This window comes from Hemicordylus capensis, chromosome 5 (assembly GCF_027244095.1).
Source record: "Hemicordylus capensis ecotype Gifberg chromosome 5, rHemCap1.1.pri, whole genome shotgun sequence".
Classification (NCBI taxonomy): domain Eukaryota; kingdom Metazoa; phylum Chordata; class Lepidosauria; order Squamata; family Cordylidae; genus Hemicordylus; species Hemicordylus capensis.
Window position 1 is genome coordinate 58,544,085 of NC_069661.1, and position 12,239 is coordinate 58,556,323.

A 12,239-nucleotide genomic window follows, 5' to 3' on the forward strand; every position below is an offset into this window, starting at 1 on the left:
GCTGTAGCCATGCAAATTTTGCTCCTGCTTAAATAAGTGAGCAAGTATTGAGTGCTTCATTGTAGGAGAGAAGAAACACCAAACATTCCCAAGGCTTGAAAAAAAATCTGGGACATTATGGCTGACACACTTCAACTCAAATTAAATGCAGTATGAATACTAAATACAAAGACAACTTTTGGAGAAATGGTTTCCCTTTATTAACTTCATAGATTCAAGAAAAGATACAAATACTAGACCAGAGCATTTAAGCTGTATATGTAATCGTCAAGAGTTGGAATTGCTTACCAGTCACACTTCTCTGATAAAATCTAATGGCTAGAAATTCTAAGTGGGCGGAAAGAGTCTAAGAGTGTTAAAAGATTCTGAGAAGGGAGATACTGAAGGCACAATCAAAAGCAATTCCCATGAGAGGTATACTTAAGATGCATCTCAAGAAGCCAGTATGGATGCACAGAGAACTCACTGAACAAATGAGAAGCAAAAAGGACACATATATCAATACAGTGGTGAATCAGCTGGTAACCTCCAGGCTTGACTATTGCAATGCGCTCTACATGGGGCTGCCTCTGTATGTAGTTCGGAAACTTCAATTCGTTCAAAATGCGGCAGCCAGATTGTTCTCTGGGGCAACCTGGAAAGACCATATTATGTCATTTGAAACAGTTGCAGTGACTGCCGATATGTTTTTGGGCAAAATACAAAGTGCTAGTTATTACCTTTAAAGCTCTGAATGGCTTAGGACTGAGTTATCTTAGAGAGCGCTGCCTTCTGCACGATCTCCACCACACATTAATGTCTTCTGAGGAGGCCCATCTTCAGTTACCACCAGCATGTCTGGTGGCGACTCAGAGTCGGGCCTTCTCTATAGCTGCTCTTGAGCTGTGGAATGCACTCCGGGCAGAAATCTGAGTTCATTACTGGCCTTCAGGAGAGCCCTTAAAACCCATCTGTTTGGCCTGGCCTTTTAAAACTGTTTTTAAACTGTAAAGGTTTGGCCTGGTTTTCTAGGGTTTAAAAAATGTTTTTAATTGTTTTAATAATACAGTAGTTTTATGTTGTTTTTACAGTTTTTGATTTTAACAGTTAATTGATTTTAGTTTTATTTTACTGTAAACCGCCCTGAGCCAATTTTGGAAGGCTGGTATAGAAATCGAGTCAAATAAATAAAATAAAATAAATATAGGAAATGAAAGGAGAGGCATGTAACTAAAGGGAGTACAAAAGAGTAGTCTGAACCTGTAGGAATGGTGTCAGGAAAGCTAAGGCTCAGACTGAGCTGAGGCTTGTGATGGATACAAAAAATGGTGGGTTGTTTTTCCCCTCCTCTGACATTTGAAACAGGAAGGTTAAAGATATGGTAGGTCTGTTGCTTGGGAAAGATACTGAAATGGTAACAGGTGACACAGAGAAGGCAGAGCTGCTTAACTTTGCATCTGTCTTCTCCCACAAGGCAAATGTAGTCCAGCTGGACAGCAAATGCACAAATTAAGAAAGAAGGGAAACGCACCTTAAGATAGATTAAGAAATGGTAAAGGAATATCTAGTTACCTTAAAGAAGTTTAAGTCTCCAGGTTTAGATGAATTTGAATTCCTGGGTACTGAAGGAACTTGTGGATGTGACCTCAGAACCACTGGCTGACATCCTGACTAATGAAGTGTACACACTTTGTGGGGATGTGATGGGAGTTCCTGCACAACTCCCTCAGTCTCCCCCCGCCCACATGTGAACGCTGTTAGTCTGGCATGTTCCTTCAAGTCTGGAGTGTTCCCGCACTCCGGAAGCACTCTGTAAGATCAGGAAGGCATTGCTGACTCTCAGGTACATGTTTCCAATCTTGCAGAGCTCTTCCAGAGTGCAGGAAACACTCCATACTCTTAAGGACTCTTGTACAACAGTGTGCACGTTGGTACTGGCAGGATCCCAGAACCGATTATTAAGCAGTCTGTGTGTGGGCACTTAGAAAAGAAGCTTGTGATAGTAGGACAGCATGGATTTGGGCCCCTATTTTAAGGACACTTGATAAACTGGAAAGGATCCAGAGAAAGGCAGCAGAGATGGTGAGAGGTCTCAAAGCCAAATCCTGTGAGGAATGGTTGAAGAAGCTGAGTATGGAGAAGACTAATGAGGGAGATGACAAAAATACCTGAAGAGCTGTCACATAGAGGAAGGAACCGATTTGTCTCTCTTGCTCCTGAGGGCAGGACCAGAACCAGTGCATTGAAATGACAAGGAAGCAGATTTAGGCTAGACATTGGGAAGGATTTCCTAACTGCAAGAGCTGTTTGTCAATGGAACATTCTCCCTCATTCAGTGGGAAGCTCTTTTTCACTGGAGGTTTTTGAACAGAGAATGGACAGAGAATGGACAGAAGTCAGAGAGGCTGTGGTAGCTCCCTGCACTGAGCAGGGGGTGGACTAGAAATCCTCTAAGGCCCCTTCCAACTCTTACATTCTATGGGGATAAACATATTTTTAAACTCTGTAGTAAATTTTGTCTCCTCCTTGTGAAATATGATAAATGAATGAACTTATGCAAAGTTATTTTGCATTAAACTATTTTTTTAAAAAATGCTTTTGTTTTATTTTTAAATGATTTTAAAATTGTTATGTTTTTATTGAGTTTTATTTATTGTTTTGTTTTAATTTAACCACCTTGAGATTCAGGAGTTATTCAATTTATAAGTTTAATAGATAGAAAAATAATTTTTTGTTTTGTTGGTAATACTTTTAAAAATATATAGACGAAAAAGATTTTCACCCAAAAAAGTGGCAAAGCGTTGTGAAGAGTAAACAGAACTTAACTTGTTGGTGTTCATCACTTTATGACAATGTATTATATGATACTCCTGTCCTGAGGTTCTATAGTGGGGGAGTATTAAAGCAATAGTAACAATAACAAAAATAATTATGACTGTCGTAATTCTTTCAAAGTAAGAAAAATGGAACATTAATACAGGGTGGGGGTTCTGCCCCTCATCATTAGTCAAACAACAGCCACTTGAGACCCAAGACTCTCATGCAAATGCATTGCAGAGAGTAATAACAATGAATGTGCTTTTCTTTAATTATTTTTTTGTTTCAACTAAGCTCATATCTGCTACAAGTACAAACTCGTTCCTACTGGCATGCTGTGATACAGGATCTGAAAAATATTAAAACCGATTCCAAGGTAAGTGGAGGCTAGGAAGCAGTGTTTCGTGCATGATGTTAGCTCCAAACAGAAAGCAAATAAGGGAAACAGGGAAGGGAAATGTATTTATTTTATTTATTTATTGTTGAATTTATATACCGCCTTTCATTAAAAACAATCTCAAGGCGGGTTACAAAAGTTAAAAAACATACAATAAAATGACAATAAAAATATTAAGCTAAAAAATTAAAAACAAACCAAATTTAAAATCTATAAAATACAAGCCTAAAAACTATACGTGGGTAAAAACACATAGAAGCAGCAATAAAAACAATCATGTAAAAGCCTGGATAAAAAGCTGGATAAAAATGGGAATCTTGTTCATTATTAGTTTAATTGTTTATGCTGTAACCTGGTTTTCAGGGTTTTTACATTGTTCTGATTGTTTAATTGTTTTTTATGATGTGTTAATTGATGTTTTATATTGTTTATATTTCTGTTTTAACTGTTATTGGTTTTAATGGTTTTGTTTTAATTGTAAACTGCCTTGAGCCACTTTGGAAGGGTGGTATAAAAATTGAATGAATGAATGATGTTAATGGTGTTTATAATTTGGAAAGCAGTTTGGACACAAGAATATATGGAATGCTGTAAGGCATTCACTGCTTCCCCCCACCCCGAAACATTTCAAGTGTCAACTGTTGTTGTGTTTTATCTACCTATTATTTAAGAACATATGTTGCACATTATTTAAGAACATACATTGCACAACATAATGTGGGCAGTGCCAATCCAACCATGCTGCTGTGGGCTCATAGTGTTGTGCTTTTGTGCAAGAGCGCAAATACTCCAAGTAGTGCGTCCACGCTCCAGAAGCACTAGTTAGCTCAGAAAGACACTGCTTGACCATTAGCAATGTGTTTCTGAGCGAATGTTAGCGACCATTAGTAAGTGCTTCCGGATTGTAGGTGTGCTTTTTGAAGTATTTGTGCTTTTGTGTGAAAGTGCAACACTGCTAGTGCATCACTATGAGCCTGCAATGCTGGAGGATAGATATATTGGAAGACTGCCCACTTTGAGCTTTCTCCAATATCCATTAAATTAAATTGTATACTATCTTTTAATTTGATTTACTGTCAAACCACACCCTTCAGGTGCTAGACAATGTCAAAACGTTCAGCATCCAGTTTTCTATTCCAGTTTGGCCTTTTGAGCAATGACCTAGCTCAGTGGTTCTCAACCTGGGAGCCTCCAGAAGTTACTGAACTACAACTCCCATCATCCCCAGCCACAATAAATTGTAGCTGGGGCTGATGGGAGTCATAGGCCCCCAGGTTGGGAACCACTGAGCTAGCTGAGGAAAAAAATCTTAGGAGTTTATGACTTAGTACTAAAACTGTTGCTTACAATAGCAAACTCTTCCTCTTTATTTTAGGTTGGTGCATTATTATATACTCCAGAACCTGATTCTGTAAGTACATTTTGTGCATTTACTCTTTTGTTAATGTACTGACCTTGTAAAAATATGTTGCATATAGCCTATAGCCTGTAATTCACCATTCCATTTTATCAGTCTTTTAACCTTCAGTCGCAGTCACAGGGTAAATTTTAATACCTGCTGAATATTTTGTTTTTAATTTTGTAATATTATCCCTTTAGGGCATTGTTATTGGCACCCCAGTACACAATACCCGGAATATCATGTAGTTACTGTAATGGCATGACCTCTGTGGTTGAAAAAGTGCCAGGAGACATTTTGTACCCCAGGTGTAATTGTCCCCCCACCCCACCCCTATTTGGGTGCAAAGCTACCCTTGATTTCTGCAACAGAACAGATGCCTGTGGCACCAGCAAGTGCAACCTATTGTAGATGCAAGCCATCTAGTTTGAATAAAAATGATGATGCTAGAAGTCACAATATCACCCAATCTTCATTGCAATGAAATCCAGAGAGAGAGAGAGAGAGAGCCTGTCCTGTGCCCATCCATGATGAGGTCCCTAAAATACAGAGGCAGGCACAACAACAAACCAAGCCAAGGCATTTGAATTGCATAATATGTACTAGTAGGGAACAGATACAATAGGGAACAGATAGTACTAGGGAGGAAGCAATAACTAGGGGAACAACAGAAGATACATTATTACAATATAATGGATTGAGAACAGAATAGATACAATATAACTAGGGAAGGTACAATAGGCCCAGAGAATATGAATACTGATATATTATGGGGCAGAGGACTGGAGGACAGGCTTCTGTTTTTTAAATATGCACACACACCCCAACAAATCTTTGGAATGGGGAAAAAGACAGAATTGTTTTTTAAAACCACAAGGCTACACTACCCTTAACCACCTACTAGTACTAGCTAACGGGGCTCCCTCCCACACAGAACTCCTATTTAAACTTCTTTTAAACTAAACACACAACTTTTAAAATCCAATTGCAACTCAAAACCTCCCTCCAAACAGGAAAAAACCCCAAGAATACAGAATTCCAGAGAGGGGTGTGTGTGTGTGTGTGTGTGTGTGTGTGTGTGTGTGAGAGAGAGAGAGAGAGAGAGAGAGAGAGAATGAAGTACACTCACTCAGTCTAGGGCTTGACCCACGTTGTGTGTCCAGTTGTCCACTTCTGTGGTCTGGTCTCTGAGTCTACTCTTCCTTCTTCAATCTTCTTCTTGATTTCTTCTTCTCCTACTTCAGTCTTCAGATGGGGGGGGGCTGGGGCAAAATCCTGGAAAATCGGGGGGGGGAGGAAGGGGGTGGCTGGCCAGGTGGGGCTGCTGGTGGCTGCTGACACAGACATGCAGTGATTCTCAGTCTCAAGTGGGTGAAAAAAGATTTCTTCTCAGGATTCAACAAAAAAAAATTAAAAAGCAGTGCAGCAGAGATTAAAAAAAAAAAATTAATCAGTTTCCAGGCTGGTAGACACACTAGCCACTAGCCAGCAGGGGCAGGCAGGCAGGCTGGGTGGGCAGGCTGAGCTCAGGCTGGCAAGGCATAAGACAATAGGCATGGGGGGGGCAGATATGGCATGGCATGGCATGGTGGCAGCTGCAAGCAAAGCAACTCTCTCCCTCTCCCTCTCTGTCTCCCTCTCCCTCTCCTATGAGTATGAGGCAGAGAGAACAAGGCAGAATGGTGTTGCTGCCTCTTTAAATCTGAATGGATGACTGCATGAATGAATGAGAATGCCCTCCTTGAACCCCCTCCCTCCCACACTTGCCCCTTTTTCTACCCTTCCCTTGGCCAATGTGGGGTCAGTCAGGAGTGGCAATAGCCAAAGGAGCCAATCAGGAGCAAGGAGACAATTGTCAGCAAATCAGCCCATGCTTTCATTCACTGCTCTGAAGGTAGGAAATTCAAATAGACATCAAACACAAAATGGAGACTACAGTGAGTTCGCCACAAAATGGAGGTCCAAAACAACAAACTTTTGAAGTTGAAACAGGAACGATTCGTTTTATATACAAAACTTTCGGATTTTGAGAAAGGGCGATTCGTTTTGGCTACAAAACACCCGTAACGGGCTGTTTCGAGTACAGATCGTCCTGTACCCGAAACGTTTCGCACACCCCTAATTTGGAGTGTGTGTACAGTGACCTTTTAGATGAAGAGCACCCCAACCTGTGATGAATAGGCAACCATGCTGAATAGGCATTGGGAAGTCCACAGAGAACATCCTGACAGTTGAACTCTAAGCGCATCCACTTCTTACTTGCATGGACAGGGGTGGTACCATCTGGAGCCTGTAATCAGAGTGGAGCAACCACCTCATAATTGTTTTATTTCTTTGCTGAACCTGGTTTGCCTGATTTGGTGGTTTGAAGATTTATTTTTCATTGTAATGACTGACACCCAACTTCAAAATGATTCTTTTAGCCATATTATTAAAAAGTGATATTATTATTAAATATATTATTATAATTATATTATATGATGATATTATTAAATATTAATTATGTCAGAAGAATTCAGTCCTGCTGAGTTCAGTAAAGCTTACTTGCAAGTAAATGTGGATAGGCTTGCATTCTGGAAGAATGAACACTTCTGTCCAAGGGCTGCAGGATGGTTAAGTATGCTCCCACTTCTCTCTCTCTTTCTCAAACACGATTTTGAATGGATGAGTGAAAACTATCTCAGACTATCTTCTGGTGAAAAGCAGTGTGTGGGAGAAGGAAGCGCTGAGCCTGAGAGGTGTCTTGTATATGGAGAGGGTTGCTCTTTCCTCAGTCTATTCCCAGGGAAACTTCTCTTTCCTTGAGCCTTTCCCAAAAAAGCAAAATCCGAAGCAGTCAGCAAAACTTTTGGGGGACATTTGTTGGTTTATGAATGTGCACAATCATAAAAATTTAACAGAAAAATTAACCAATGAATAATCTGATGATCAATTGATTAAAGTTTCTTACGTTTAGTTGCAGCCATAGCATGGAGGAAAATTTTACTTCATTTTAAGCTTAAATGAAAATGTTTTTAATTGTGCCCACTTAAAAAAATTAGAGACCAATTTGAAACTCCAGAAACTTCTACCTGGTGTTGTCCACTAGTTTAAAGAACTGAAGAAACATATAACTCTAAGAGATGAGATGACAGTGAAATTATACAGGCATGGGAGTGCTTGTGTATTATGGGTGGAGAGGTAAACAGTGTTCCCTCATGTTTTCACCCAACCCTCCCCCCACCTCCAATCTTCTGTGGTTTCTCAAAGCTTTCTGTTTGCAGTATTCATGCTAGAAGGGGCATTTTAACATTCAGAATTGCCTGCTCGTGCTACCCATGGAAACACAATTTGGCTAGGCCCTCCATGCTCCAATGTACTTCATAGGCTGTCGACAACAACAAAAGCTGAGGATTAGTGTCACAGAAATGCTTAACCAAAAGTTGGTAACATGACTTACTCCCCATCTGCCAGAAATCTTTCTAGGTTTCAAAAATAAGGCAAGCACAATTCTATTAGCATATTCATCCCTATGGTATCCATTTCTTTGGTAAAAAATATCAATCACTTCTCTGGTTTTCTTTCACTAACTGTTGTGGCTTGCTGAAGTAACAGCTCTCACCAAATGCTCAATATTACCGAATTATTCTTAAACATTGCAGTAACACTAATCCCCAGCTTTTGCTGTTGCCACCAGCCTATGTTGGTACTTCGTGCATTGGAGAACAGCGCATTGGAATTGTGACCTAGCCAAATTGTGTTTCCATGGTTATGATTTTGTAGACCAGTACAACATCTCAGACTGGTCATCAGATCTCATATCCTCATGACGTGAACATCATGGGCCATCAAATTTCCTTATTTTTTGGAGCTCAGTTGGAGCTGTCACACACATAACTATCCCTGTACAGCAAAGTTCTTTTCCCCTTTAATTGAATTTGTCTATAGTCCTGCTGTAATAACTTTAATTCAAAATTGGCATTTGAATTAGAGTAAAATTATATAACATAAGCATTTAAGTCTGTGGACTAGGACAGGTGCACGTGTCCTCCTTTTACACAAGTCTTCCCAATCCATTTACTTGTGCAAATGCAATATGTGAACCAGGCAATTGTAATTATTGTCTGGCAAGAAGTTCTGGAATTGTGTTTCTTCTTCTTCTTCTTCTTCTTCTTCTTCTTCTTCTTCAAGCAGCCATAATCACAGTAGTTGCTGCTGACCAATCGTTGTAACTGTTTGAGGTCATGTATTTTTGTACAGGGTATCTGATACCCTGGGTCAGGTATGATTGCCTGCATGGCCAAGAATGCATGGACAAGACAAATGTCATTTGTCTTGACACTGACTCAGCTAGATCTTAAAACTTGCATATTGTAAAACCATTGACATTCTTCTTTCTAGCAGGAGTGTGAAGTATCAGTGATGAGGTGCTTTCTCCTTGAGATGAAAGTAATCTTGCGTGAATCTGAACTTGTACATGATTCGACATTATACAAGAGCATGGTTAATGTGTTTGAAAATAGCAAGAAGAGTTTACCAGCTCATGTTGAACAGGTAAGTGTAACTTGGGATCAAAGTACATGTTACGCTCCAGTCATGTTATGAAATCCTAACCAGCCCCTTCTCGCCTGCCAGGCATCTCAGAAGGGGATTTGTATTGGTAAATGGAGAAGCGAGGGAAAGGAGTGTTTAACTTGGCCAGTTGCTTTCCCCCTTAAATGCTCTCCCCCACCTGCTTTTACACCCATGGGATTTCATGTTTGTAGGTCTATAGATTTGCATTTGTCTATTATTTCATCTAAATACCCTAGAATCTATTACAGGTCATCCTGATATTGTTTTGAATTTCTCAAAGGGATGCTCTCAGTCCCCAAACAGGCAACTTCTATTATTGCTTTGTTTCTAACATTACGGAATTGTCACTTACTCTAAAATTTTAACTCAGTGCCACACATTTAAAAAACTCATAGACTATATTATATTATTGTTGTTGTTGTTGTTGTTATTCACTTTGTGGGGGACCACTCTTCAACAGTCAGACTCATGTCTCTCCCCTCTCCTGCTTTAAGGAAGGGACCACTTCTGACTCCTGGGTCTTACACAGGGGTGTAGCTATAATTGAGTGGATGGGTTCAAAGTACTTGGGCCACCCAGCTCCTGAGGGGCCCCCTAGTTCCATCCATCCCTAGCTCCATCCTTCCCTATTTTTCTTCATTATCTCCCTCACTCCAAGGGGCCACCAGGAAGAGGGGCAAACACAGGCCCCCTCTCCCCTAGCTATACCCCTGCTCATACATACCATTTATGTATAGTGCAGAGCTTGGAAAAAAATATTTTTGGATCTAGGAGCCAGCCCAAAAGTTATTGGGCTGGCTCAAATACTTTTGGATCTAGGAGCCAGACAGTGGACACTTGACAAAATTACCAGACTTAGTAATGGTCATTGTGGAGGGTAAATGTACTTCTCTTGATCCCCATTACAAGTAACATATTTCGAACAAAAACAGGGCTGCCTGGGACAAATGCAGATTTTATTAAATTACACTACCTCTGAATATCCTTGAGAGGAGGGCTGGTCTTGCGGTAGCAAGCATGACATGTTCCCTTAGCTAAGCAGGGTCTGCCCTGGCTACAAATGAATGGGAGACTACACGTCTGAGCACTGTAAGATATTCCCCTTAAGGGGTGGAGTTGCTCTGGGAAGAGCATCTAGGTTCCATGTTCAATACTTGAGATCTCCAGTTAGGAAAGACCTCTGCCTGAGGCTTTGGAGAAGCTGCTGCCAGTCTGTTACATGTTTTGTTGCACAATTTCTATATTAATCCACAAATTAATAGTTCTTAATAATAAATAAGCTTATAGTTTGCACAGACCAAACTTTAGCACAGATGTTTGTGGGTCAGAGGCTAACTTTAATGGGGAAGTTAATATATGCTGATGCTACAAACATGAGCAGGGTTTCACCATAGGATGAGGAATGGAAAAACAGGAGTCTGCAATATCCTGTGGAGGATGGGGTACCAGTCAACAGTGCCTGTAAACAAGCACATATATGAGCATGATTCTGGGAAGTTGAAAAAAATGACAATATTCAATGAAATGTGTATGTGCAGGGTGACATTATGTTTGGTGGTGGGGAGGGAATCACTGTTAGCAAATTGTAGAAGGTATAAAATGCTTGTATTACATTTGTTCTGGGTCTGACTGGATCCCCAGTCAGTCCCGACCAACTGGTCGAGCTGCCTTGCTTCTATGTGCTAAGATGGTGATGAGATCAGATAAAGCCTTGCAGAACTTTTACCTAAGCATCTTACTTGGGAAGGGATTCCTGGGAACAGCTTGCCAAAATCTCATTCACTGCCTGAGGTCAATAAGCAGAGGATTACCCAGACAAACCCAACCTTTAGAACAGAATATTTTGAATTGTTTTCAATTATTTCCAATAGCCGCACAGTTGTGTAACTCTGGCAATTTTTTTGGCAATTATACAAGGGCACTCTTGTACAATGGTGTCGGCATTGTGCTTGCTAGCCTTTCAGCAGTATGAGCAGTGTGCTGTTGCCTGCCTAAGGCTGCATTGTATGTAGGCTACTGCCTTTAAGTTTGCCTCTTTAGGCTTATGGGTACTGATTTAATAATCTGTGGGCATTCATTACAGTCTGCATGCATACATCTCCTGACTTTGGGGGATCTTAGGATATCATCAGTTACTGTCTTCAACCAGGAATAATGATGAAGTTTTAAAGGAATTCTACAACTCACCTTTCAGAATTAAGAAATTTGTAATAGAATGTTATCAGAAGATGCATAGTTATAAATAACTAAATAGATACTCTGTTATTGGGAGCTGCTTATATAAGTCACAAGAGCAAAGCACCTGTAGCTTCCCTTTTCTCTTTCTTTTTCCTTTTTTCTCTTTTTGTTTATTTTGAACAATGCTATGCTTAGCTTGATTCAATTTCCATTTTGCAGGACATTGCTACATCCAAGTGCCGGAAATGTGAAACATTCGAAGAAAAAACCTGGACAGAATTCATTGAAAACTTCAAGATTATTGTGCAGGATTTATATAAAAGAACTCATAAATCATCATAGAACTGTACTAAGAAAATGTTTAACAAACTACTCCAGTGTAGAACAAAGGACTCATTTCCTGGCTCCTCAAAATGAAGAACTGGACAAATATAGCAGGGTCAAAATAGAATAAAGGCTGGTGAGCAAAGTCATTGCAGATTTGGCACCAATCCTCCTGTGTAGCTCAGGATACCCTCATTTATAAAATGGAGATAAGTCTAGTGTGGCATTAAAATATATGTATGTTTGACTTAGAGAATAGTTATTTCAAACAACTGGGAAAAGATGTAAGCAAAGCATCATCAGTGATTGGAGAGAGCTATCTTTCTGTCTAGAACTGACTTTGATTATTGCATTGAGCCTTTGTGTTTGCTTTTCAGTGTCCTTAACAAGCCATATTAAGGAAACTCAGAGGGCTATGTAGTATAAACTAAAGTGCATTGTCTTATTTGCATTAGATGCCAGAACCGGAAGTTTCTTTTGGGATGGCCAGAGTAATCACTTTGGAGAATCCACTTGCAAGTCCATTGACTAAAGATCCACCACAATAGGAATGTGCACGGAACCACAGAAGTGTGGTCCGGCACTGGAGGG

The 12,239-nt window shown here is 40.1% G+C and overlaps 1 protein-coding gene across 3 annotated transcripts in view; it reads left to right on the forward strand.

Annotated features, from left to right (window-relative positions):
• The window catches only part of IL15 (interleukin 15), a 60,624-nt gene extending 48,729 nt beyond the window's left edge, over positions 1–11,895 (forward strand). For 2 of the 3 annotated variants that reach the window (XM_053256382.1, XM_053256381.1), the window contains exons 3-6: positions 3,091–3,172; positions 4,569–4,604; positions 8,973–9,125; positions 11,544–11,895. In XM_053256382.1, coding sequence (XP_053112357.1) covers positions 3,091–3,172; positions 4,569–4,604; positions 8,973–9,125; positions 11,544–11,666 — 394 coding nt within the window. In that variant the 3' untranslated portion in view covers positions 11,667–11,895. The remainder of the gene's footprint in view (positions 1–3,090; positions 3,173–4,568; positions 4,605–8,972; positions 9,126–11,543) is intronic. The other variant, XM_053256383.1, reaches the window with a different exon arrangement.
• The last annotated feature ends 344 nt before the right edge of the window (positions 11,896–12,239 follow it).